This window comes from Hesperophylax consimilis, chromosome 1 (assembly GCF_061612785.1).
Source record: "Hesperophylax consimilis isolate HC1 chromosome 1, BYU_Hcon_1.0, whole genome shotgun sequence".
In the NCBI taxonomy this organism is placed as follows: domain Eukaryota; kingdom Metazoa; phylum Arthropoda; class Insecta; order Trichoptera; family Limnephilidae; genus Hesperophylax; species Hesperophylax consimilis.
Genome location: NC_142836.1, coordinates 38,173,546 through 38,198,799, shown reverse-complemented (window position 1 = coordinate 38,198,799; position 25,254 = coordinate 38,173,546). Strand labels below are relative to the sequence as shown.

Genomic DNA, 25,254 nt, shown 5'->3' with positions numbered 1-25,254 from the left:
TTACGCTGGAGTTCCTCGTCAGCTAGGTCCTGCTTGAATGGCGGAAAAAGCACTGCCGTCTCATAATTTTATTAAAAAAAAAATTGTAACGTTATAAAACATACATACATTTTTTACAAACAAAACATCACTAAATGGCCTAACAATGACTTCTACTTCAGATTATGGAGTCGTATTACAAAAGTAGGCTTAATTTCAGACAACAATTTTATAGTTGGGGTGTGGTGAGTACTATGTAAAAAATTTCATTAAAATATGTATATGTATTATTTTCAAAGATATAGCTGATTAAAAACTAAATCCATTTCCTCGAATGGGACCCTTGTTTTCGCCCGTATAAAGTGGGTATAGATTTAGGAAAATTCAATATTCGCTAGTGGTCTACAGGGTACAAAAGTTTGTTTTGTCCTAATAGGTATGATGAAGATGACATCTGAAGAACCTCTGCGAATACAAAGTATATGATAGCATTGCCGGTAAGAACAATATTAATTTATTATGTCCCGGCAGTCAGTCATTTTTAGTAGGTAATGATATCACATGACTTATCTTGCCAGGGCCAAACATTTTCAAACGAATTACAAAAATTTTCATTCCATTTTTTAAATTCCTATAACTTATATGCATATATTCGGGTACATGTTAGAACTAACTACCACCAGACTAGTCAAATGCGTGCGTTTTTCCATTCCGGCCATTTTCTTTTATGATTAATGAATCACATTCTACGCACTTTGCAAAAAAACCATTCCCATGTTCTGAATGCATTTATTAATGTTCTGATAAATTTATCCATAAATAGTTATATTTGTGGGCAGTGGCGGCTTGTGACTTTTGGGTGTGATAGAGTGCTAAGTTTTAAAAATTCGACATTATGGATGCTGTTTAGTCCAAAACATATATTTATTTTTTTAGAAAATTTGATTTTTTGTATGAAGATTTTATGGAAATTTTAGTTTGGCCGCAAGGATTTCCTGAAAATCTTCATACAATAAATCGAATTTTCGAAAAAAAAATTATACGCTTTCAGCTTCAACAACATTAATAATGGCGTTTTTTGTCATATAAGCACTCTATTACACCCAAAAGTCGAGAGCCGCCACTGTTGTGGGTACTGAAGAGAATTATCAAAAATGATTTGTAAAAAATTGCATTTGTTCAGGGGAGAAAACATTCACATGTTGTGAATTCCACTATTTATTATTTCATCATCTTTATATATGATAATAATATTTGGATGATTTGAACAGCGCCATTTTTGTGAAAAATCACCTCAAAAGCGCTGTACAAACATGTAACACATTTCTACAATGATCTGTTTTATTACTAACCATAGACTAGACTAGAACTAGAACTATTATCAACTTATGGCTAACAGATTGCATCCACCGGTTCGCCAATCACTAATACAAAATGTACAATGCATTTGACCAATGAACGTGATGTGGCGTTAAAATGTACATATATTATTTATTCATATTCTGAACAGGCAAATAATATACAGGACCATACTTACCTGGGAGGTCACTTGAGATTAATACTGTTTATTTTTTATTAGAGAAATTTAGATACAGTTCGCACGCAGAGGACATAATTGGAACACATTTAATTGAAAATGCCATTACTAATTCCGGTATTTATTTAATAATGTATATTTATGTTCTTTAATGAGCGTATTTAGGAGAGGAAAAGCAAATATAAGTTTGGCAGAACAACAGTACAAGGATTTGATTAGAATTTATCTTCCCAAATGTGATGCGTCCCTCGGTGACAGATTGAGGAGTAAGGATTCGAATAATGTAAATCCAATAAGAAAAGTGTGATCAGGATATATTAAAGGCAATACAAGAATGCTACTTCCGGGCAAGCATATTTAATTTAAGGTACGAGAGCCCAAACTTAGTATTTGGCTTGCGTTTAGGTTCCATCAGTCTGCCTCTAGCTGATGATGTTGCTAATCAAAGAGTTGACTGCCTCAGACCAGTGTTTTCCGGGATGCGTAATTCAGAGATGTAAGGTGGGGCCACTTATTGATGGATTTAAACAACATCTTTAATAAAACATAAAATATCTTTTGTATATACACTAAACGGCACACACATCAATTAAGTAAAATATATCAGGGACCTTGGGGTAACACTGGATGTTAAATTAAACTTTATCCAACACACTGATGACATCATTAACAAAGCCAATAAAATGCTGGGATTTATAATTCGCATAGCAAAACCCTTGCACAACATAAACACTCTATATTCCCTTTACACCTCATATATTCGCCCGGACCTTGAACACTGTACACCGATCTGGACTCCTTTATACCAAGCCCATATCTAAAGAATAGAAAGAATTCAAAAAAAAATTTTTAAACACATAAATTATAAACTAAACTTACACTTCTCAAATTATACAGAATCCATTAAATTTCATAATTTTAACTCCCTCCAAACACGACGTCTAATTTTTGATCAAATCTTATTATTTAAAATCCTAAATAATGGTCTGGACTCACCAGAACTTACCAATTTAATAAATCTTCATATTCCGTCTAGATCAACCCGACAATCTGATTTATTTTATTTCCCTCGTGTAGAACAAACATTCGAAAAAATTCCCCAATTCCTCGTATATGTGCACAATATAATACAAAATTTTACAGCATTGACATTTTTGGTAATAACCTAAAGAAATATCGATTTGAAGTAATGCGTACAATCGATTATTAATATGAGAGTATGGAATGTATCAGCAGCATCTCCTATCCTCTTCCTATTTTCCCCTTCCTCTCCCCTTCCTTTAACACCAAATTAATTTTAAGATACTAAAACTTCATTTCTAATGCACTTTAACATAAGAAACTTCTGTGGCTTGACTTCAGTTAACTTGTATATTTATATCTATCATTGTATATTATATAAAAGCTGTTTGTTTCTTACAAAAAATAAATAAATTAATAAACATCCAGCACAATTTGTACAGGATTCTTTCAGGGCATTTGAGTCAGTGAAGGTTACGAAGAATTAAATGTGCAAATATTTAGAGACCCCGGTTATGAGCCGTGCCCTGCATTAAACACGGATTGAAGTTTGTCAGTTTGATATTTTGGAAGGCTGGCATAAATACCGTTGTAGAGATGTGAGACTACACAAGAGTTGATTAGTTGTTTTGATGCCCCTGTAGGAAGGTTTCTTCGGACTAAATTAACAGCTGGAAAAAACAGGTGCTTACAGTTCTATTTATTTCACTTTTAAGCAAAAAGTCCGAATCTAGATTGACACTGAGAAGTTTGACTGTTGTTTTTGGAATGATCGCTACCGGAAATAGAAACAGGTGAATCGTCAATGAAATGTTGACGTTTGTTCGTAGCCGCCCAGAGAAACTTAGTCTTAGATGGATTCAGCTCCTTACTTATTTATGATTGAGCTTCAGCTTCTTCAAAGACATCCAACGAGTTATTGCTTCTATACATTCAGCTATACGGATTTTGAGATTATTGATTTCGTTTGGAGTGCAGTAAAAACTGAAGTGGACCCAAAATGGATTCTTTGAGTACCCCTTCCGAAGTTAGACAGTTTATTTTCAACCTTCATGGCTTGTAAGCGATTGGATAGATGGGATGCCAGCAGGCCTGGCCCCATAGTAGTTAGGTCCGGCGTAGTTGGAACAGTCTGCTCCGGGCGCCGAATTGTAAAGGCGCCAAGGCGCTGATAATACCTAACAGTCCTAACACATCCCCCTAGAGACTATTTTTCTCAAAAACAGCACTACACAAAAATACAAATCATTCGAATATTATTGGTTAGAGTGATCACCTACTTAGGCGTCTACTGCTTTTGACAAGGGGCATCAAAATTTTACTCGTGCCAAGCGCCGTTGGTTCAGGGCCGGCCCTGGATTCCAGCTAATTTTTGATGTCGAAATTTAAACCAAATGTTTCCTTTAATCTCTTAATGAGGAAGTCATGATCAATCATGTCAAACACTGCACTCGTATCTAGGAGTGAGATAAGTGCTAACTTTCCTGACTCTACAGAACGAGTTATGTCTGACAGCAAACAAAGTAGTCCGGTTTCTGTTTTGGCTATATGATACTTGTGTACAAACTGATTAAATGTAAACGGTCGTAGTAAACTGAAGTAGCGAAATGGTTGAGCAGCTGATTAGGCTGCGAGTTCAAATCCCGTCGGTTGAATTTTTTGAATTTGTGTTTCTGGCTAATAATTATTTGCTTATTTGTTAAATTCCTATTCTTATTCAATGTCTTGATAAACTCTTGTCAATTAGCAAGCCATGCTGAGTGTAGTGTGGATACTGTGAGATAAATACGATATCGCCAGCGACGCCCCTTGATGCAAACACTAAAAGTTTGTAGGGGGTACGAGCAAAGTTGTTTTAATCTTAATAACCTTTTGGTCTCTCGACAATCTGCAGAGCGTAAAGTATACAGGTAGATATACTCGGGTGTTCTCTGTTCAACGAGGACCGCTCAACGCACTGGAGGCTGTTGACCTTTTAACCCAGTGAACTTCCCCTGCTGCACTGGGATATTCCCCCCGGGGAGGGAGCGGAGAGGAGGGGGGTGTTCTGCTTCATTCAGGTTCCAGGAATCAGGGATAGGAGTGTTATTTGAAGTTTATAAGTCAATAATCTAAACGAATTGGGATTCTGTAACTCCTTCTTTTCTTTCGCCACTCCCTTCAACTTCACAACATACCTGATTGCGAATACACACTGGCTTCGGACAGTTGAAACTCTTGTGCAGTATTTTTTTAAATTTCGGCAGTAATTTTGATTTGAAAGGTATGTTTAAGACAGGTCGATAATTACCTGAGTTAAAGGCTTCTAGTTGTGACTTTTTTAGTATTGGTGTAACTACAGCTGATTTAAGTGGTTCAGGGAAGTCACCCCCGTGCTGAGAGATTTATTAAAAACATGAACCAGGAGTGGATCTAAGACAATGGAACATTGTCTTAATAACCATGTTAGTATAGGATCAAGAGTGCACTGCTTATTTATCAGCGTTGTGGGTTTGAAGAAAGACAAATTTGCTTTAAAATTAACAGTGAATATTGGCGGAGGGATGTGAGATGTGGAAGCACGAATGGATTCAATTTTTTACTGAAAAAACTTCATATATCATTACATAGTCGTCACTCGAAAAAAATAATATTTTTATCTTAAGAATTAAGTGCTTTAATATCGAAAAAAATATTGTTGATAATGAAACCATTCCCATGTTTGGAATGGAAAGGTTGTCGTTAAAATATTTTGAAAGAATCACATTTTTGTTAGCTATGGGAAAAAACCATTTCAATGCGCTCTGAATACATTATTAATGTTTTCCTAAATAATGTATCTACTAAGATTTAATTTCTTAGGCACTCTGAAAAGAAACCGATTAAAATGGACGAAGGTGGTCGTGAGAGAAACCACTCCCATGGCAAATCTTGATATTCTCAAACATAATCTTTAAAATAATTGCATTCAGGAAAGAAACCATTCATTCAATAGTATACAACTATTTATTAATAGTTGATGTAGCAATATACACATAATGTTGATATGTCCCTAGGTATCTACGTGACTTGAATTCACAGAACGACCATATTGAAGACGTGCGCTCGCATATGTTCTCCGTAATTTTACATGCAGATGGAGGCGGCAGTTCGTATTATTAGACTTAAATGTTTAGTTGTATAGATTGGCCGGCAACCGTCATAAAAAATTAGAAAGCCAACCTAGGAATACACCTATTAGTCTGCAGATTTAGCTCTAGACCCTCATAAAGTTATAAATCTGTAATGGGAAAATGTTAAGTCAGCGACCCAAGGGCAATAAAAACTTTCGCCCAAGGCTGGGCTATATTGCAATTATTTGAAGGTTGTATCGTAAAAATGTAATTTTAAAATATTTAACCATAATTATTAATCTAGATATAATTATGCATAATATTAAGATACCTAATATACATTAAGATTTTGATCGGGAGGTCAGAATCAGCCAGCCAGCGACATCTAGCGGTGAGAGTGGCGACGCCAGTGCCATGGACCCGAACAACATCACAAAGTGGTGTAAAGCGGAACCACAATAGTTTTGGCACCCCACGACAGGGGTGCGAGGGTCGCCGGATCGCGCAGCTGAAGACAGATGATTCAGCAACCAGCAGTTACCATCTCGCCTCCGCCGAGGAACCTCCTGCCCTCCCTCTTGGAGCGGTCGCCGAGGCTCTTACCGTAACCCCGCGAACTTCCGCCCAGTAAGCCAGAGTGGTGGCCAGACTTCCGCCCAGGAAGCTGCCCTCTCAGGAGGCGCTGCCTGCCGACTCCGCCCTTCGGAGCCTTGGCCCAGGCTGAACTGCGAGTGTCCGCCCTACTCTCAACAATACCCTGATTCCGCCCATCGGAACCAGCCCAAGTTGCCGCATGTGTTATCAGTGATAAGTGAGAACGTGGAGATCCGCGGTTCCAGAGTCATCGTAAAGGGAAGTGCCTGAACAATTTTGTATGTTTATTTCGTAACGCGACCCAACTTTTTAAAGACATTGAATGAACAATAAATTAGAATTAAGAAAAAAAGGACAATTAATTTTAAGAATTACAATTTAAGACTAGTATTAAGCCTAGATTAAAACTAACCCTCAACCTTATACACTTTTTTTAATAAATGTTTAAAAATTTTGTAACTACGTAACTTTTTTTTTTACTCGTTCCTTCTTTTCTTTTACATGCATAGTGTTAATATTAGACTCCCCTAAGTAAAATTGTAACAATGTCATGAGATACAAAATTTGAAAATGTCTTGTCGTTATATGTCGATATCGGTAGATCGGTACATTTATTTCGTTGTTCGTGAAGGAATGATTGCAACCTGGCATTTTTCTTGCCCGTTGCCAGGTTGCGACCCGTAGTTTGAAAAACAATGGGGTAGTAGCTTAGTAGAATATTATTTTTCCATGGTTATCGAAAATGTATCGATTATTTGTGAAAATTCGAATTAAAATGTTTCGGTAATGCTCATCACTAATTATTTATTCCATAGAAACTAATATATTTTTTTGACGTTTGACATTCTGACGTTCATCTGATGTGCATAAGCTAGAATAGTACATAACATAAAGTGTAAATTTCCTAGTTTGTGAAGTCTTTGTATTTAAACAATGGGCGGTACAGAAGTGGCATCTTCACTGGCCGAAGCTCAGGAAGAGTTCGGCTCAACCCTCACAATATTGCCTCCAAACGACAATATTAAAGAACTACAGACGATTTTGCGTGACAGGTATATAATAATATTTGAGGTTATCTGTCAATTACGATTCAGTGTGCATGCTTGCGTTTAGCTATTATTAGTATATTTACGTCGATTTTTCTTTTTTCTTTCTTTAGAAATACATCAAGGAATGACTTTAAGTTCTATGCTGATAGGCTGATCCGTCTGGTGATCGAAGAGAGCCTTAATCAATTGCCGTTTACTAGCTGCGAAGTCATCACCCCAACGGGAGCCGCTTACCAGGGACTGAAGTATAGATCTGGGAACTGCGGAGTCTCAATTGTGCGCTCTGGGGAGGCCATGGAACAGGTTAGAACATTATTTATCAACAATGCTCCTTAGAAAAGTAGTAGAAAATATGAGATGTAAAATAGGTAATTATTTCCCTAACCGCTGCACTTTTAACCCCTTGAAAACTGTTTGTGCACCAGTGACAACAATTTTATCCCGCCGACAAACCGTTCATGCGCTGCTGGCATTGGAATCTCGCCCTAGCTGGGATTTATTGATATGCGATTTAACCTGTATGTCATGAGAAAGTGTATGATTTTTTTAACAGAATTGCTTGCACTTTAAACATTTTAGAGTTTATTTTTGATTCCATTTTTGATTTCCCTCAAAATAGGTCTGGTGTTCCAAAGGTTATGAAAATTACGCTTTGTTTCAACAATTACTACAAAAAACAACTATTTACATGCACAGAATAGGTTATTATAATAATAATAATAAGCCTTTTATTCTGAACTTCTGTTAGATATATTAATATTAGAAATGTTTTGTTTGTTATAATATATCCCGAAGCTCAGTTTGCCTCTTGGCATAGGCCTCCTCTAACAATTTCCATTGGGACCTGTCACGCGCTACTGTTCTCCATTGATGTCCAGCCGTGAGTTTTAGGTCGTCTTCCCATCTCATGTGTTGACGTCCTCTACTTCTCTTGCCATCTCTGGGATAACCAGTCAGTGACATTTTTACACCATTTCTCTTGTGGGTCTCGGATCATATAGAATAGGTTATTAGTTTGAGTTAATTAAATAATTTATGGGTGTTTAGATTGAAATGAAACTTTCGAAGTGTCTATTCAGAAAAATTCCAAAATGGCGGCAAAGGGATCGTGAACTTTGAACATTGATTGAATAAAAATGGAATTATAATAGATCATTTATCATATATCCTGATGTAAATCATTCACTATAACTGTATTCTATAATAATAACCTAATTTGTGTGTACTTAAAAGTTGAATTTAAAAAATAAAGTGTAAATGCTTTCCTGTCAACGGAATCTTTTCTCTGTCTGCTCGATAATAGTACAGATAAATGATTGCGAAAACTAATAAATTAATAACTTATAGTCATGCCTATAATAATATTATAAACCAATATAATAACTAACTAAAAGCGAATTCGTTTTCTCTTTTAGTTAGTTATTATATTGAATTCGTTTTCTATTTTAGTTAGTTATTATATTGGTTTCCCATATAAATATAAATTATGTTTATTTTTAAAGTTTAGCAGTATAAATACTTTTTCTGAGGATAATTCCATATGCCCTAAATATATATGACAACAGTATCAATAAGTTTTCTGGTTTCAAAGATGATTTATAATATTTTTATCCCGCTTTGGTGCATGTTGTTTATTACCTTTATTAAATTCTAGGGCTTGCGTGATTGCTGCCGATCTATCCGAATCGGAAAAATATTGGTAGAGAGTGATACGGACACCCACGCAGCCCGAGTTGTCTACGCCAAGTTCCCTGAAGACATCGCCAGGAGACAAGTGCTGCTGATGTACCCCATCATGTCTACAGGCAACACCGTTTCTCAGGTTTCAGAAAATATCATATTTATAATTCATTAAGTTTTGGGTAAATTTGCCGTATTCCGCTGCATGCAATTTTTTTATAAATAACGGTCGATTTCAACTTAATTACTACTGGAAACAACAAGTCAGGAGAGATGGAAGAATATGCATAAAATAGGTTATTAAGTTCTTAGTCTGGGTTATTTAAATAATTTCTGCATATTTCTTAACCTTCAAATTTAAGTGTGATTAAAAAAATGTAACTTCAATGCATCTTTTACCATTTCCCCCCACATAAATAGTTGTTTCTTGTAGTAATTAAGTTGATACCATGTGTCGATTTAAAAATTTTTGCATATTAAGCGCTCAGCAGAATTCGGCAACTTTACCAAATTTTGTTCAATTCACATGGATTCTATATCCGCTTCTAAATTCAGATGTATTCTATATCCGATTCTAAATTCAGATGGATTCTATATCCGCTCCTAAATTCAGATGTATTCTATAGCCGCTTCTAAATTCAGATGGATTCTATATCCGCTTCTAAATTCAGATGGATTCTATATCCGCTTCTAAATTACAGTCTTGTTTTTCTTTTCGGCCCTTTTGGAGGCAAGCCTCAGAACTAACTATCAGGGATCTGCAGTCCGTAGAGGCTGTAAAGCTGTGCTGTCTCAAGAAAAGAAAGGAAAGTAAATATCGTATAGGCATTCGTGCACCAGTGCACGGGGTATCAATGCAGCTGGCTCCTTCTAGCAGGCTCCATTGAAATACCTGTAGAACAGTATGCCTACATTGTGCATTAGAGACAGACGGTTCGCCTGCTTTGCACAGAATCAAGAAGATTTAACCAGCGACGCCTAGGCGGGAATCCTACGCATTTGATTACTCGGTTTAACTAGTTTGATTTTATGAAAACATACTTTATTTGCTGCTAATTATATAGCTCAAAAGTAATATTTGATTTATTAAATAGTATTATTCATATTTCAGGCTGTCAACGTGCTTAAAGCTCACGGAGTCAAAGAAGAGTGCATCATCTTATCAAATCTGTTTTGTACGCCGGTTGCGGCCAAAACAGTAGTGGATTACTTTCCTACTATGAAAATCCTCACATCCGAATTACACCGTATGGCGCCTAATCATTTCGGACAGAAATATTTTGGAACTGATTAAAAAAGTAGTTGAGATTTTTGATTGCAGCAGACTCTGGATTTACTGAATCCATTTAACCGCTTTATGTGTCGTTGACCCAAGAAAAATATAAGTCAATAATAATTACTTAATTGGACTATTGGAGATCATAACGGAATTCAAACGATTTGTTGAAAAGTAAGGACTTTTGTCAGATCAGATTTACAATGTTGACGAGACCATGTTATAAGGATGAGATGTAAGAATAAAAAATTTGTGATTTACGAATTTGGGAACACGTTAATCTCTGGGCATTGCATATTACAAGTACAATATCTATCAACAATTTTTAATATTTCGGATTAAATCGAGAGTCTAAGCTATTATTGTTTTAGATTTAAACACAGGCACTAAACCCTGGCGGTTAAAACGTGAAAGTTTATGACCAAAATAATTTTAGTATTTTTTTGTTGACCTTTTGATAATGCACTTTACCTTATTTAATTTATTGATTAATATTAAAAACTTTGGTTTCAAATCTGACTGACAGAATGATCTTTATAAATAACAATGTTCTCAAATGATTTCAATTTAGAAACTAGTCTTTATTTAGGCCATTCGTACACGGAGTCTACTAGAGTTTTGTGCGCGTAGCAAACGCATCGCTCGTGAGTATCCGCCAATACTATTTTGCTGGTGTTTGTACACAGCACGAATAGTAGCATGCAACTGATGTCGATAACGGGTTTGATGTCATTAAATTTGTTCTGGAGGTGGGAAAATATTTTTTTTATATAAATATAATTTACTGGAATAATGTACGAACACAAAGAACGCGTGTTTCGGCTTTCAGATTAGCCGGCGAGTAAGCGGCCGACTGGCGCAGGCGCGCCGACAAGAATGTTTGTATCTAAACGTGTGAGAATGCACATAGTGAAGACAGGTTCAGATTTGTGTTCGCGCGCTGGCGCGCCGAGAAGCTTTACCGGAATGAATTCTTAATTCCTAATCGCCGGTGCGGCCGGTTAGTGAAGCTTGTTTTGGAAGCTAGTGTCAAAACCTCAATAAACATGAATAAAGAAGTCCTGTCAAAATGAGCGACTTACTAATTGCTGCTGTTTTTAACAAATCGCCAATCTGGGATAAAATAAGTTTACATAGCAACAGAAATGTTGTCGACAAGTGCTGGAAAGAAATCAGTAAGGATATGAATGAAAACGGTACGAACTAAGAAAATTTTATAATAACCTAAATGTCACGAGTGAAATAAGGTATATTTAAAAAATCTTTCATTAATAAATTCACCATGACTTTTTCTACTACTATAAATTGGATGAATACCAATTGTTTTATTTCTTAATTTCAAGAAAGAATTCTACAAAAGTAAAAAATTTTCTTCCGACGAGCTTGACATTTTGTCGTTCTATGTCTCTACAACTCGGCGCCTATCTTCTCCGGTGGACTCAGGCACTGAGTGCTGGTAATCTGAAAGCCGAAACAGGCGTTCTTTGTGTTCGTACACATACGTAAGAAAGGATTTAGCGGAGAAGGTGCGGATTGAGTTGATTTTCATGTGGTTCCTTGGGGACGAATGCCCTACCATGAATATTTATTTCATTGTATGGGTGAACCTATAATGAAGATAGAAAAGAACAATATTGTCTTCATCACGTGAGTCACTTGACATCGCATTAACTCCACAATTGGGATAGCGCCGTGTAAGGAGACCAGCTTTAAAGAATAGCATGTGGTTGTGTTGCATCGCAGTCATGTAGCTTGTAAGTTTCTCTTTGTATCGAGGGCCTTAGTTTCATAATACATTTTTCAGTTTTGTTTATTCATACATGCATTCTTAAAATACTTTTCTAGCATAATTTATTTTAGTTTTTAGAAAGGTAAGTAAAATCAAATGTGTTTTATTTGAGTATATTTTATGTATGTAATGAAATAATACCAATGCTAATGTTAGTAGGTGTGTTTCTTTCTATGAATAAATGTGTTTGTATTTAATTTATTATTAATCACTTTAACCTGTGCTAACTTGGTTTCCTTTCCCTATTTTTGTCATTATGTATGTCTGCAAGTGAACATGTCGGTTGCTCTGAATAGAACATTGTATATTCCTAATTGTTCTGGTTATCCAATCGAAAATTTATCAACACTTATATGTATTATGACTAGCTGACATGTACCCGTAGTTGCTGGGGGTTGTCCTTAGGAGATAGACTTATATATTATTTTTCCAATCTAGTACGGATATATGCTACTTTATTTGTTTGTGTTTAAGAAATCGATTTTTCATAATTTTAGAGGCATTTTTGGTATATTTGTTATCTAAAAAATTAATTATGGTCTACCTGTTATAATAATAATAACATGGAATTTATATAGCGCAGTTTAGTGTCATTTCACTTCAAGTGCGCTTAACTACTCGTATAACAAACTTTTAAAAAAAGGTAATTCAGTATTAATGGTTCTTAAAATTATTCCTACAGTGTGCCTTACCCAATACAGATCTAATATTATAACACTAAATACACTGTTTATACAAAGTGATGACAAAACTTAGAATAACAATAACAGTAGGACAGGACAAAACACGAATATCAAAACTAAAACATAACATAAAACAGGAGGCAGTTTGTGCTCGGAAATGAAAATTTTCTGAGCAGACACTTTAAAAAGGTACAATAAGGAGACAACCGAAACCAAACAATTACCGGAAGTTTTAGAATATGGCTTATTATAAAATATTGAAAAGAAGTTAAAATTAATAAATGGTAAGATTTTTTAAATAATTTTGTTTTTAAAGCTCGTTTAAATTCAGCCAAATTCTGGAGATTAGTAAGAGCTGAGGGAAGTCTATTCCAGATGAGAGGGCCTGTTACACTAAAAGAACGATCATAGTAAACAGCTCGATTTGACCTAGAAAGTTCGATTAGACGATTACTAACATCTAGATCTGCTGACCTTAGAGTAAGCTGTCTATTGCTTAAGTTTTGTCGGATACATAGTTCCGATATATATGCTGGCGCCATTCCTTGCAATGCTTTGAAGGTCATTAAGCAGATCTTAAACTCTATTCTTTCAGGGCATCGAAGCCAGTGAAGGCGATCCCTTAGAAGTGGGGTTATACGGCAATACTTAAATTCGAATTTTTTAAGAAAAATCATTCTTGCCGCAGCATTAAAAACTGACTGGATTCTATTGATTTGTTTCTGAGGTAGGCCGGCATATGCACTATTGCAATAGTCCATACGTGAGACTACGAACGAATTTATGAGTGACTTTGCTCCATCAGAGGGAAGGCATCTCCTGATTGATTTTATCTGCCTTAAATGGAAAAAACCAGAACTCACAGCTTTTGAAATTTGCGATTCAAGAGAAAGAATATTGTCCATAGTGAAACCTAGAAATTTTATTTCTGCAGAAGGGATTATATCCGTATCCTGAATACGGATTGGACTGAAGTCAAGGAGAGCTTGCCTTCCAGGGGAAGCTATCCACATAAATTCTGTCTTTGTGGGATTTAGTTTAAGTTTATTGACAGACATCCAACTTGAGATTGTGTTAATGAGGCTAACCACTTCGTTTTTAAGGACGTGTTTTTCGTCCGGAGAACAAAACTTGAAAATCAAACGATCATCTGCGTTGCCGTGTGATTCAAAGCCAGCTGAGTGAATTAGTCGTTCAAGACGATTCGTATAGAGAATGGGGCCTAGGACAGAACCCTGGGGAACTCCAAATTCTATGGGAGTTTCAGGTGATGTACATTTATTGAAAGTTACTGAGGCTACTCGTCCAGACAGGTACGATGTCATCCATTGGAGTGCATCACCTCTGTTATGTTAATATAACCAGTTTTGTCAAGTATTTTGGCCTTAAATCCAAAATTATTTTTTTTTATAAAAAAGGCTGCTCAGCTGTTCTTCTTAACTGTTTTAGTGGTATGCTTATTGTGAAAGAATGTTTGTAAATTGCTTCAGTTTTTAGATAAAAAGAATGGTATTTAATAAAAATGCAATAACTTGGAGAATTATCAAGAAATTTTAATGATTCCTTTTGCAACTAAACATGTAAATAATATTATTTTACAGCGCATATGAGGTTGGATGGCCTTATCTCATTGGAATTCCCTTTTCCATAAAAAATAATGGTGGCTCGTATTGTTATCCCCATTTCTAGTAAGACGGCAATAAATGCTTTTATTTCATTCTCAAATTAATTTTTTGCCTGTGAATTCGGTTTCAAATTTGGCGTATTCATAAATTGTGCAGCTTAACGATTGGTTTCTTTCACAAGAATTAACGAGGTGAAAAACAGATTTAAATAGACTTGGTTTTGCATCAGAAGAAGGAGCGCGTCTAGATCCGGGAATTTAAAAAATCATCAGATGTTTTTATAAAAACTTTTGTCACAAAAGAAATTTGTAAAAACTTTTGTCAAACAAAGGTCTCATCATCTGTAGTGTCGCTGACATTTGATACATCGTCCACAATAGAACTATTACTTTAGGGTGTATTTATTTTTACAGGATAAATAATAAATACAGTTGTCAAGACAAGCGCCAACCGCAATAAACCGCACTCAAATGTAACATGCCCTCTCCTGAGGATCGACAAATGCACACTAAAGAACACAGCGCCCGATCACCACGTCGCCATTTTCGTGAGTAACTCTTACAGCGTCATAGCGATGAATAGCACTCTAACGGTTAACCTGTATTGTAGATTTTCTGTCTCTGTGTTTGTATGTCCCCATGTCATTTGTATCATGTGCATTTAGTAATACAAACAACAAGTCATACATTATTGATTTTTCCAAATTTTTAAGTTGTTTAATAAAAAATTCAATTCGTAGCATTCAGGGTATTAAATCAAAGAGTTAAATTTTTTTTATTTCTTTAATAAAATTAAATATAATCGCTTATAATATATATCGTAGTAATCATAAATAATAAAATGCGGTCACTATTATCAACATAGAAGGCTTCACATGAAATTCTAATGCCTAATAAATCTGAACTGAAGGTTGTTTGGGATTTTTTCAAACAATAAACAGGTACAAAAATAAACACTACAGTAGGTACTATTATTAGAACCAAAATATTATGCAACATGATTCACATTTTGAGCAAATCTAATTATAAAGGGATATCACTTTTTATTGAGTTTGTTAATTCCCTTTTTTTGTTTTTTGTAAATAAGCAAAGGACTCTAATTTGATTATTCATTCAATTCAGACAACATGGGAGGTTGGCAGAGCAAATAAAAAATTATGAATGTAAATACGTAATACTGTTTTACAAATTTCAAAATATATTTTTTATCGTTGGTATAAAACTACAAACCAAAATTAAATATGTTTTTTAAATTGTCAAATATGGTTTTCGTCTGAAATGTCTGGAAGATATTTTGTTACAGAAACACATTTTGTTTTATTATCAAACAATTTGACAATAAACTGGCAGTAAATGTTTCATCTACATATTAAATACTTTGGTGGTCATAAAATACTGAATTATAATAAAACACTATCTTTACAGGTTGAACACTTTCGACGTTTTTTGAGAAATTACACTTACCAAGAACACTATCGATTAAATCATTAATTTAAAATAAATTAATTACGTTGGCAAGAAATTCATCATAACAAAAAACACATTACAAAAATTATGTATTTCAATTTTGGCATTCTCTTAACTAAACATTTCTATTGTTAAATGTATTCCTTTCCAACTGAGCGCGAAATATGATAATTATTCTGTAAAATTATAAAACTTCACTTTGTTTGGAATAATGACACGTCATACTAAATGGCAAATACGTATTTTGCAAGAAGTAATCCTTAATGTTGTAAATGCTGTTATATATCCATTTCAATGTGCAGAAATAATATTTCTTTATTTGTTTGATTTTTGGCACTTTCCAACAACATGGAATGGCACCTTTTTTCTTAGAATTACATAATTGGATTTTACCAAGAACAGTTTCCGTACTTGACGTTAATATTGATGATGATCAATATTGATCGTTAATATTGATGATGATCAATATTGACGTCAAGTAAATAATTTTACAATTTGGATACATTATTAATATCAGTTATGATTACAGTTCGGGTTTTGGAAGTTTCTTTTGGTAAATCTGACTATAAAATTAGTACATAACATGTAAACGGTACAGGTTTGCAGTATGGTTAATAAATAAGAAACTTAAAGTGCAGTCAGTACGTATTTCTGTTCAAGAAGCACTGTCTATGGAAAAGTAAATTTAAATGACAACACTTATTTGGTAATACAAGAGGCAAGAATATTCCAGAAATACCCTCAACAAGAAAGATTAACCAAAAGGTGGCTTCCCAAACTGGAGCACCGCAAGTACATATTAAATTGGTTATTGTTTCCGTCTTAGCATTAGACTGAGCAAAGCATTATGCAAAGGAAAGGAAATATCCTGCTGAAGGTCCGTCTATAGGCACTTACATATTCATCCGTCTTATAGCTCCTAGAACTTGGTCAGCCAACAATCGTGAGTCTTTATTTCTAATGGAAAAATATGATTATGTATTTGAAAATAAGGAAGATGTTTTTAAACAATTAATCAACTTTCTAATACTTTGGTATACACGCACAACTTGGCATAAAAACATTTATCAAGAGATGGTAAAAAATTGACTTAGTGATGTTTAACTTCATTCACCCAACTACCTCTTTGTATTAGAGCTGCTTTACTTCAACCACCAATCTACGTCTTTATATTGGAGCTGGATTTACAGTCACAGTGCATCCATCCTACGTTTAAAATACTTGTACACATGATTCTCAGAACCATTGAATGTATAATATGGTAACACCATACAGAATGTATGGCACAGGGATCGTTCCTCCCTTTCCTCTTCTCACACTTAAAACTAATAATAAACCCTCCCTTACAGTATACCTTCATACTACTCATACAATTTCATGAGTATTCTTTTGATTAAGTTTAAATCATTGTATTAAATTATAAGTTATTATCCACAAATAAAATTAAACTCTTAAATTAATGTATAATAATTGAAATAGTTTCATCATAAATAGTTATTATGGAGAAAAAACAGAGCTACAAACATAAAATAAACTGACAATAGTATATAAAAAACAACTAATGATTGCAAAAAAAGAATTAAACATATTATAGGTACACTTATTACATTTTGCACACAGTGAATAAATAAATAAAGATATAAAATACACATAAATTATAATTTATAAATAAAAATAAACAAATAAGTTACCTAGTCTAAAAATACACACATTTCTCAAATATTAATTATAAAAGCACTCATTTTCATAAAAAAATAACCTAAGATTAGACCACAGTTTATATTAATCAGTTATCGATCGTCTATAATAATTTATTGTAAAAGGGAATCGCTTGCTACATAATGCAACGATTGTCATATATATAACTAAGCCATTTTGCCCAAATATGTATTTCCTCGTTCCAGCCACTCTGTATCAGAAGTCAAATAAGCTTGCAAGTTGATAGAATTAATCTGTATTTTGAGCTATATGGAAATGTGGTGTTTTGTACTTTAGTTTGAATTAGGTTAAGTTAGGTTAGGTTAGGTTGTGTTACTTGAATAATGAGATCATTGGTTTGCTTACTTTACTTTAACTCTGGCTCAGCTCTTCTGTCACCCGTGTTGCGACTTATCATTTGGCATCAAGTCTGCCAAAGTGCTGCTGTACTCTACTGATATCTTAGTCGGCGAGTTTTGGCAAAAGTCTACATATTTATACGATAATTATGATTCCATTAACATATTGATAAGTTGTGACTATACACTAGATTGTGCCGTTACTAGTCGCTAAATACTTAGAAACTATCAAATTTAATACCAATTTCTCGTCTTATGGAAATTGTAAGACTAGTTGGAATGATAACGATGGTTCAGTTATGCAGTTGTCTCTTTGAGAGACGGGGATTCACAAAACCATTAAGAATTACGTCGTAATCTCTTAAATATCATTGGTTAATTGAAGGATTTAATACGGCGGTAGATTTTCAATGTACAGTCTGGGTAGATACCTTGGTAGGCACTACCTTGTTCTTTTGTCAGGCACCCGACTCTTGGTACGGGCCCGTCACCATACAGGGCTGCATGGGGAACAGGGTCGTCCAGGACATGGTGGTGGACGTGGATGCTCTCATCATCATCTGCTTGCTGCTCTTCTCTCCCGAGCTTCCTACTCCCGCGGGCGGCTGAGAACTGAATCTCTCGCTCATTTCTTCTTTGATGCTATCTTTCATCTTTTCATATTTGTTTAAGAAGCTGTTAGCTGCATCGGGCACTGCTGCTGTGGCGGAAGCTTGAGTCATGTTGGTGTTAGACGTAGTGGTGCCAGCAGTTGTCACAGTTATGCCGAGTTTCTTGAGTCTCATTTTTTCCTCCCACTCGTCGAGTCCATGTTTCGGCCTATTTAAATTTCTATGCTGATAGAAGACAAGAGATATTCTGGTTGGATTAAGCCTATTCGGATTTTTTAAGGCTGTAGTAGCATGCATCTCATGCTTAGCACATTCAAATAAAACACTCCCGTGTCCCAAAGCTATTGCCACTCCTCCCATTTGATTATCTTTGAAACATTCCAAATTTTCAACAAAATCTGTCACTTCTCCTAAAGGCTCCGACTTTGGAGGGTCCGCTGGGTATGGAATGGAGAATGGTGGGGGGTAGAGGCACCAGTTTGGGGAAGTTTGACACCAATTGGGGCTTGTATTTTGATAGTAATTTGGAGTAAAATTGGGATAATTTTGATAGCCATAAGAATTATAACAATGCGAATTACGAAGAAATTCCTCCCTCTTATATTTTTCAGCATTATAATAGGCCAGATTATAGTCATTGTATGTGTTTTCATATGGATTAAAAGGACTGTACGGGTTGGGAGTAAACGGATAAGCATTTGGCATTTGAGGGTAGTTGCTATAGCCCTGCATGTGGTGACCTTGACCACCTTGATTCAGTGCTGTGAAATTACTTGAGGGGTAATTACCCATGTACGATTTTGTGCTGCCTAAACCCGAGACATTTTGGGTAGCCCCCTCATAAGGTGATGTGTAATTCTGTTGGTTTGGATTTAATGAATTTTGGCGAACATTTCGACTATCGAATGAACCGGGGTTTTCATAGCCCAAATTAACATTGGGTTTTTCAGTCGGTGGATATGGTTTTAAGAAGGTGGATCTCTCTATGTTCTCTGGTGAGATGGGAACACCGTGTTGTGTGCGTGATGGTGGCCGTGCCTTGGGGACCCGGAAGAGGGAGTTCTCCGTCTGGCCGGTGGGCGTTGCAGGACTGTGTTGTTCCCAGGACTTGTTGGAGGTGGGGGTGGTAGGAGTTGTGCAGTGTTCCCACACTTTGTTAGGGTTTGCGGTAGAAGTGTTGGTTTCATTCCAATTTGCCGTATTAGCATTTGTTGGATTATTTTCATCCCAATTAGAATTGGGAATAATCAATTTCCCTGGGAATTTTGCTTCATTTTGCATTCCTTGGTGTTTTATATCCACAGCAGAAAATTGTTTGTTTTCATTAGACGGATAAGTATTTTTGGTTGCATCAATTGTGTGGGTGGGAACTACATTCATGTTTCTCTGCTGACCTTGACCTATATTTGATAAATCAGTCATGCCCGGATTAGCGGTTAATTCAGCAGATTGTGGGGTCATACTCCCACTGCCTTTAGTTGAGTTCCCTGAATCTTCATAACTGGTTTTAATTGGTGTATTTTCAACAGATTTCACCAGTGAACTATCACTCAAAGAGTTTTCAGGATTAGACTCTGGTACAGAAGCTCTTCCACTGTTAGATAGAGGAGTTCCCGTGGTTCTCCCGGAGTCGGGACTAAAGTTGTTAGCCGCATTATTGAGATTAGTGGTGGTAGAATCTGGGTCTTCTTTCACAGAAGTATTTTCCCTGAAGTTGAATACATCAGCGGTATTAAATTCAGGCCATTGATTGGCTCCAGGTACAGGATCAGCAGGTATATCGGAGTGTGGAGTCGGTTCTTTACTGGGCACACTTGGCGGCACTTGTGATTGTGGTAGAGCGTTCACTGGGGATCCTCCCAGCAGACCCGGGTGGGGATGTTGAGCTTGATACATGTTATTCTGGTGATGCATATTATAGTTCTGTTCATACGTATTGTAAGGAGAATCGAGTACTGTGCTTGAGATTTGATTACTCTGCAACTGAGCGTCTGTGAAGTTATCAATCATGGAAGCCATGTCTAGAAGTGTAGGGTTTGTTAAGTTAGGGTTGAGAAGACCGTTGGGAGCCATTAGGTTTGGATTTCCGAAGGCGGAGTTGTAATGTCCTCCTGTGTTAGAAAACCCTGCTTGAAGATTGTAATTATTTTGATTGAGAGTCGGTGTCTTACTGCGAATGGGAGAAGCGTTGGGGTGTGCCTGCAGGTTACTATTGCTGTTGTGTTTGGCAGCGTCAGGATGCGGACTTTGAGGTGTTCTGGGGCTGCTGAGCATGTTGTTGGTGGTGGGATGTTTATTTTTGTTGAGTTGAGTATTGTTGTTGTGGTTGACAGGGTTTGGAGTACCTTCACGGCTGCCTGGATTGGATCCATTGCCGCCTGATTCCGATAACTCTTCATCTTTTCGTTTTTTTCCGTGCCTTCGACATGGCTGCAATGGAACAGACCTGACTCTCACCTCACACGGGTATCTGAAAAAGAATAATAGGGTTAGCATGGTTGTTAAATAAAATAAGTGAACGTGATTATAATAAGCACAATGGTACAAACTAAATTTACTTGTTATAACCATTACTCGCTACATTTTTTTCTTTCACTATTTCGTGAATTGAAAGGTTCTTTCTTTTATTAGTAGAGTTTACTAAATAACGTGCAAATAACTTTACTTTAAAATGACTGAAGACTTTTGAAAAATGTTATATCCATGTAACATACTCGTTATAACTGTGAGAGATTGTGTGGAAGTACTCCTAAAATATTTTAGGCATTTGGCTCGTTATAGCCGTGACCTCGTTATAACCAAATTCAACCGCACATAATACGTATATATAATAATATACATGTACACCTAATTCTGTTTTCACGCAGGGGATACGTTCCATCGAATAAACATGTAAACATGGAAAATGAGAGAGTTCTAATAAGAACAAAAATATCTATTACGTTATGTTGACTGTGTTATTTCAAAATCGTGTATAAAAATATTGTGTAAGGGATAGAACTGACTGTAGTACCTATGTAAAACTGAGCAGAAAATTTTTATCTCACAATCTGTAAATAGCTGTAGGTAGAATGGGGAAACTGACTCACTTATCGAGCACTTGCAGTGCGCCGGCCTGTATCTTCTCCTGTTGGCCCTGGGCCGAGCCGAACTCATCGCTGGAGTCCAGCACGTAGAGCGGCAACACATGCAGCTGTTCGTCGGGCGGCTTGCTAGCTGAGCGGTGACGCGCCAGGGACACCACGGCGGTGCAGCCGTTGTTCATGTTGTGCAGGTCGCGGTGCGAGTGGGCGCAGAAGTCTACGCATGCCGTCACACCTGCAATAAAACTGCAATTCTTTATCTCATGAGATTTGGATTTCTTGACTGCTTAAAAACAATGTTCTATGAAGCACAAATTACTCGTCGTAACTGAGCATTTCTGTAGAAATATGCCAAAAATATTTTTGGCGGTTCGCTTTTTGCACCCGTGAGCTCGTAATAAATGTTTAAGAATAAGAAGTTGATGGTAGGTCTCTACATAAATTACTAATTTATTTATATAATAATTTAAATTAAAAAAAATTGTGTCTAAGCTGTAGAGCTTTCTCATTTTCCGCTTGGGATGACGAACGTTTCAAAATATCTCAAATCAGATCAATAATAAAATGAAAATGCCCTGTCGTTTTCTATACATGACACAATACTGTATTTTAATTTCTGATCAGAATCGGAAAGCTTCCTGAATAAAATCATTGTCTGAATGAATTGAGAACTGGATTTGACTTGAGGACTGAGAAGCAGATTTTAGAGTCTTATCCAACACAATGTCTCCGGATTTGCCTACCAACACCGAGGCACCCAAATCCGTCGGCAACCAATAAATAGACAGCTGCCCAAATAATGGAACGGAGATGTCAAATAACAATAATTTTTTAATGTTATTTTTGTTTTTTATATTATTTTTGATTTGTATTATTATCATTTTTACTACATATTTGTATGTAATTGTATTATTGTATATGTTATATGTTCTTATTTGTATTATATTACCACCATGATGCGGGCATTTGCCTAGTTTGGGGTATTAAAAAAAATAGTTATTCCATGTTCATTACGTTGTAGGTTGTAAAGGGTTTGATTTGATTAACAAAAAACTATATACCTGAAAATGGGCGTCCATCTTTCAATCCCAGTCTGCAATCTGATGCTTCAGCCTCAAACTGGCACTGATTATGGAAGGCCTTGGGCGCCAGGTTGCGATAGAGTGGGGTGAGCAGCGTGGCCAGCGTGTGCATGCGTTCCTCTACCTCGGCTTCCTCGGCGCGCACAGACAGACGGAACTTCCGCACGGTCTTGGAGCGCGCATACTTGCAGCCGTTGTAGTACATGGACCACGAGCAGCCAAAGCTGAAGGATGCGCCACATGTCTCGGGGTCCAAACCTACACAAAATATCAAATTGGTTAATATCTGATTAACTAACGACCCATCACGAGATGTAGGCAGAAATGGTGGACAACTATCACACTATGTTTGAGCACACTTTGCCTTTTTACGTCACTTTGCTTTATTCTAATAGACAAAGATATCATTGTTGAGCTTGCAACACGGGCTATGTAAGTTTTATCAAATTTTACAGGGGAATCAAAAACTTCCCATTTTTGTATTCAAGGACATCAACAAACAACGTTTGAACGAGTATTGTGCGATAACCGTTAAACTTATCCACATAGCCTAGATTGGACCGTATTCCTTGATTTTTTTAGAAAATTTCGGTATCACAAAACGTTTTGTTAAAATCTGACACATAGTTTTCACAAGCCCAATGAGGATATTCAAAATTCATTCGTCGTCTCATATACTATACTCTTTTGTTATACCGGCTCGTTACATGAACGGACTTAAATGATTGAGATTTACATGACATTTTATTTTCAATCATTTTTCTCCCTTTTGTGTCCACAATTCATATTTATTCCTTCAAAATTTGTTGTTATTACCTACACACTATTATAAATATATTTAATATTACATGATGTACTAACTAAATTAATGTTTACATTATAACAACACCATATACATGGCCAGCCCTGTGCAGGAGCAATTGGAGCAGTCCGCTCCGGGCGCCGACTTGCCAAGGCGCTGATAGCTAACACCTGATAATACAGCGCTCTTGAGGTTTTTAATAGCGCCAGGCGCTGTTTGGCTCAGGGCCGGCCCTGACCTTGTACAATGTGGCCTTAGAATGGGTACCCAGTAACGTAAAATTTCAATTTTCTTTCCTTTTGTAATCAGTAGACTAATAAATGTATAAACCTATTAATTTACAAAATATTATTCACAACGTGATGTACTTTTACTGAGTACCGGGGACTGTCTTCAGATGTGACGAGGTTATCTCTTAAGAAGACAATTAGTCCGATTTACAATACTATTTATTTGGTTCTCGATACAAGAGTGAATATCTATAAAGCCACAATATGGCTGTTCTATCCTAAGTCTAGAATTCGTGTGATTTGTGTTAGAACCGACTAGCTTGAGTGATCTACGAGTTGAGCCTTCGGCTTCGTTCGGTATTACCGATAATACTATCGATAAAACCCTGTGGCGCTCCATCCCCTTTCTTTGCCCTTTTTTTAATTCTATCTCAACTATTGCTTCAGTCTCTCTTGTACCTGCCTATCACCTTTTAAAGACGTACTACTGATCCATTATAACCTCCTCCCCTTTTCTCAAACAACGCACATATCAGTAAAAAAAGAAGTTACAAAGAAGCTTTCGGTGACAGGAAAATAATAATATTTTATCTTCTACTTGTAAAATGAACCAGTGGACAAAGTTACAGTGTTTCACATAAATGCAATTTCCATACCTTGGCAAGCACATGTCCTATTTTCATTCGTGGCACAGCGTCGTGTGGTAGGCAGTCCGTAGCGCGTTAGCTTGTGGGACAACAGGGTGTAGGCCCGGTCAGCTTCGGCGGGGGGCACACCTTCCCAGGCCACCAGGCACACCACGATCCAGGCCGTGCTGCAGCGATGGCCTCCGCGCTGCTTCACCACAACCAGGACCTTCTCGGTGCGGCCGGAGCGACGGATTACCTAGAAAAAGATATTTATTAATTTACTTCGTAAAGTTAAGCTTTAGAGGGTTTTATTTCTATTTTTCTGGATTGGATATCATCATTGCTGAAGTATCAACTCTTGTCTGCATGGCCACTAGCAAAGAGGAAGGCGGGAGAAGCAGAATACGATCACCAATGCGTTGTAGTGATCAAATATAGGCACCCGGAAAGTTGGTCTCTGCGGCTCTCTATGCAGCGCAGGACCATGAGGAGTGGAGGTGCCTTGTTCGCAAGGGAAATTGGACTCGGGGGTCACGATACTCAGGAATGAGGAAACCACTTAAGAAGAGTTTTTGGAGTATGGTATTAGCTTTTCTAATTTAGTTTTTTTCTTGACAGTTATTTATTTATTTATTTATTTATTGATACATTACTCTACAGTTAGTTTCCATGTTAAGTTATTGTGTCAAATTTTACTGTTTTTTTTTTTTAAATAAGACTTACCCATTTAGCCATTGGACAGCCCTGTGTTGTCTTTCCTTCTTTTCCGGTGTAGCAAACTTTTTCAATCCTCAGTTCTTTGCCATTTAGTCCAGTTCTACCTTCCATGTCTTTCCTGAGTTCTTCTAAACTGGAAGCCGTTCCTGAAATAAAATATGATTTAATATTCACATAATATGTCATAAATGATTTAAAAACATAGTCTGTATTGAAATGTGATTTCTGTTGGGATGATAATTTGACAAAACTG

At 36.3% G+C, this 25,254-nt stretch overlaps 2 protein-coding genes across 4 annotated transcripts in view; one reads left to right on the top strand and one right to left on the bottom strand.

The window, feature by feature from the left end:
* Positions 1-7,078: 7,078 nt before the first annotated feature.
* On the top strand, positions 7,079-12,213 carry kri (uracil phosphoribosyltransferase krishah). Its single transcript, XM_089638686.1, has 4 exons — positions 7,079-7,274; positions 7,382-7,574; positions 8,926-9,093; positions 10,063-12,213. The coding sequence occupies exons 1-4, from the start codon at positions 7,156-7,158 to the stop codon at positions 10,243-10,245; spliced, it is 663 nt and encodes a 220-aa protein (XP_089494812.1). The 5' UTR covers positions 7,079-7,155; the 3' UTR covers positions 10,246-12,213.
* Positions 12,214-15,110: 2,897 nt separating this feature from the next.
* Positions 15,111-25,254, bottom strand: part of Tet (Ten-Eleven Translocation (TET) family protein) — a 110,046-nt gene continuing 99,902 nt past the window's right edge. For all 3 annotated transcript variants that reach the window (XM_089633406.1, XM_089633425.1, XM_089633415.1), the window contains 5 exons: positions 25,008-25,147; positions 24,312-24,540; positions 22,603-22,881; positions 21,548-21,776; positions 15,111-20,928 (listed from right to left, as the gene is read on the bottom strand). In XM_089633406.1, the coding sequence (XP_089489532.1) occupies positions 18,306-20,928; positions 21,548-21,776; positions 22,603-22,881; positions 24,312-24,540; positions 25,008-25,147 (3,500 nt within the window). In that variant the 3' untranslated portion in view covers positions 15,111-18,305. The remainder of the gene's footprint in view (positions 20,929-21,547; positions 21,777-22,602; positions 22,882-24,311; positions 24,541-25,007; positions 25,148-25,254) is intronic.

What these genes read in the sequence shown, in the direction of transcription:
- kri (XM_089638686.1), top strand. Translation starts at nt 7,156, where the DNA reads ATGGGCGGTACAGAAGTGGCATCTTCACTGGCCGAAGCTCAGGAAGAG. An exon ending in CTGGGGAGGCCATGGAACAG is followed by an intron (nt 7,575 to 8,925) that starts GTTAGAACATTA and finishes ATTAAATTCTAG; the next exon opens with GGCTTGCGTGATTGCTGCCG. An exon ending in CAGGCAACACCGTTTCTCAG is followed by an intron (nt 9,094 to 10,062) that starts GTTTCAGAAAAT and finishes TTCATATTTCAG; the next exon opens with GCTGTCAACGTGCTTAAAGC.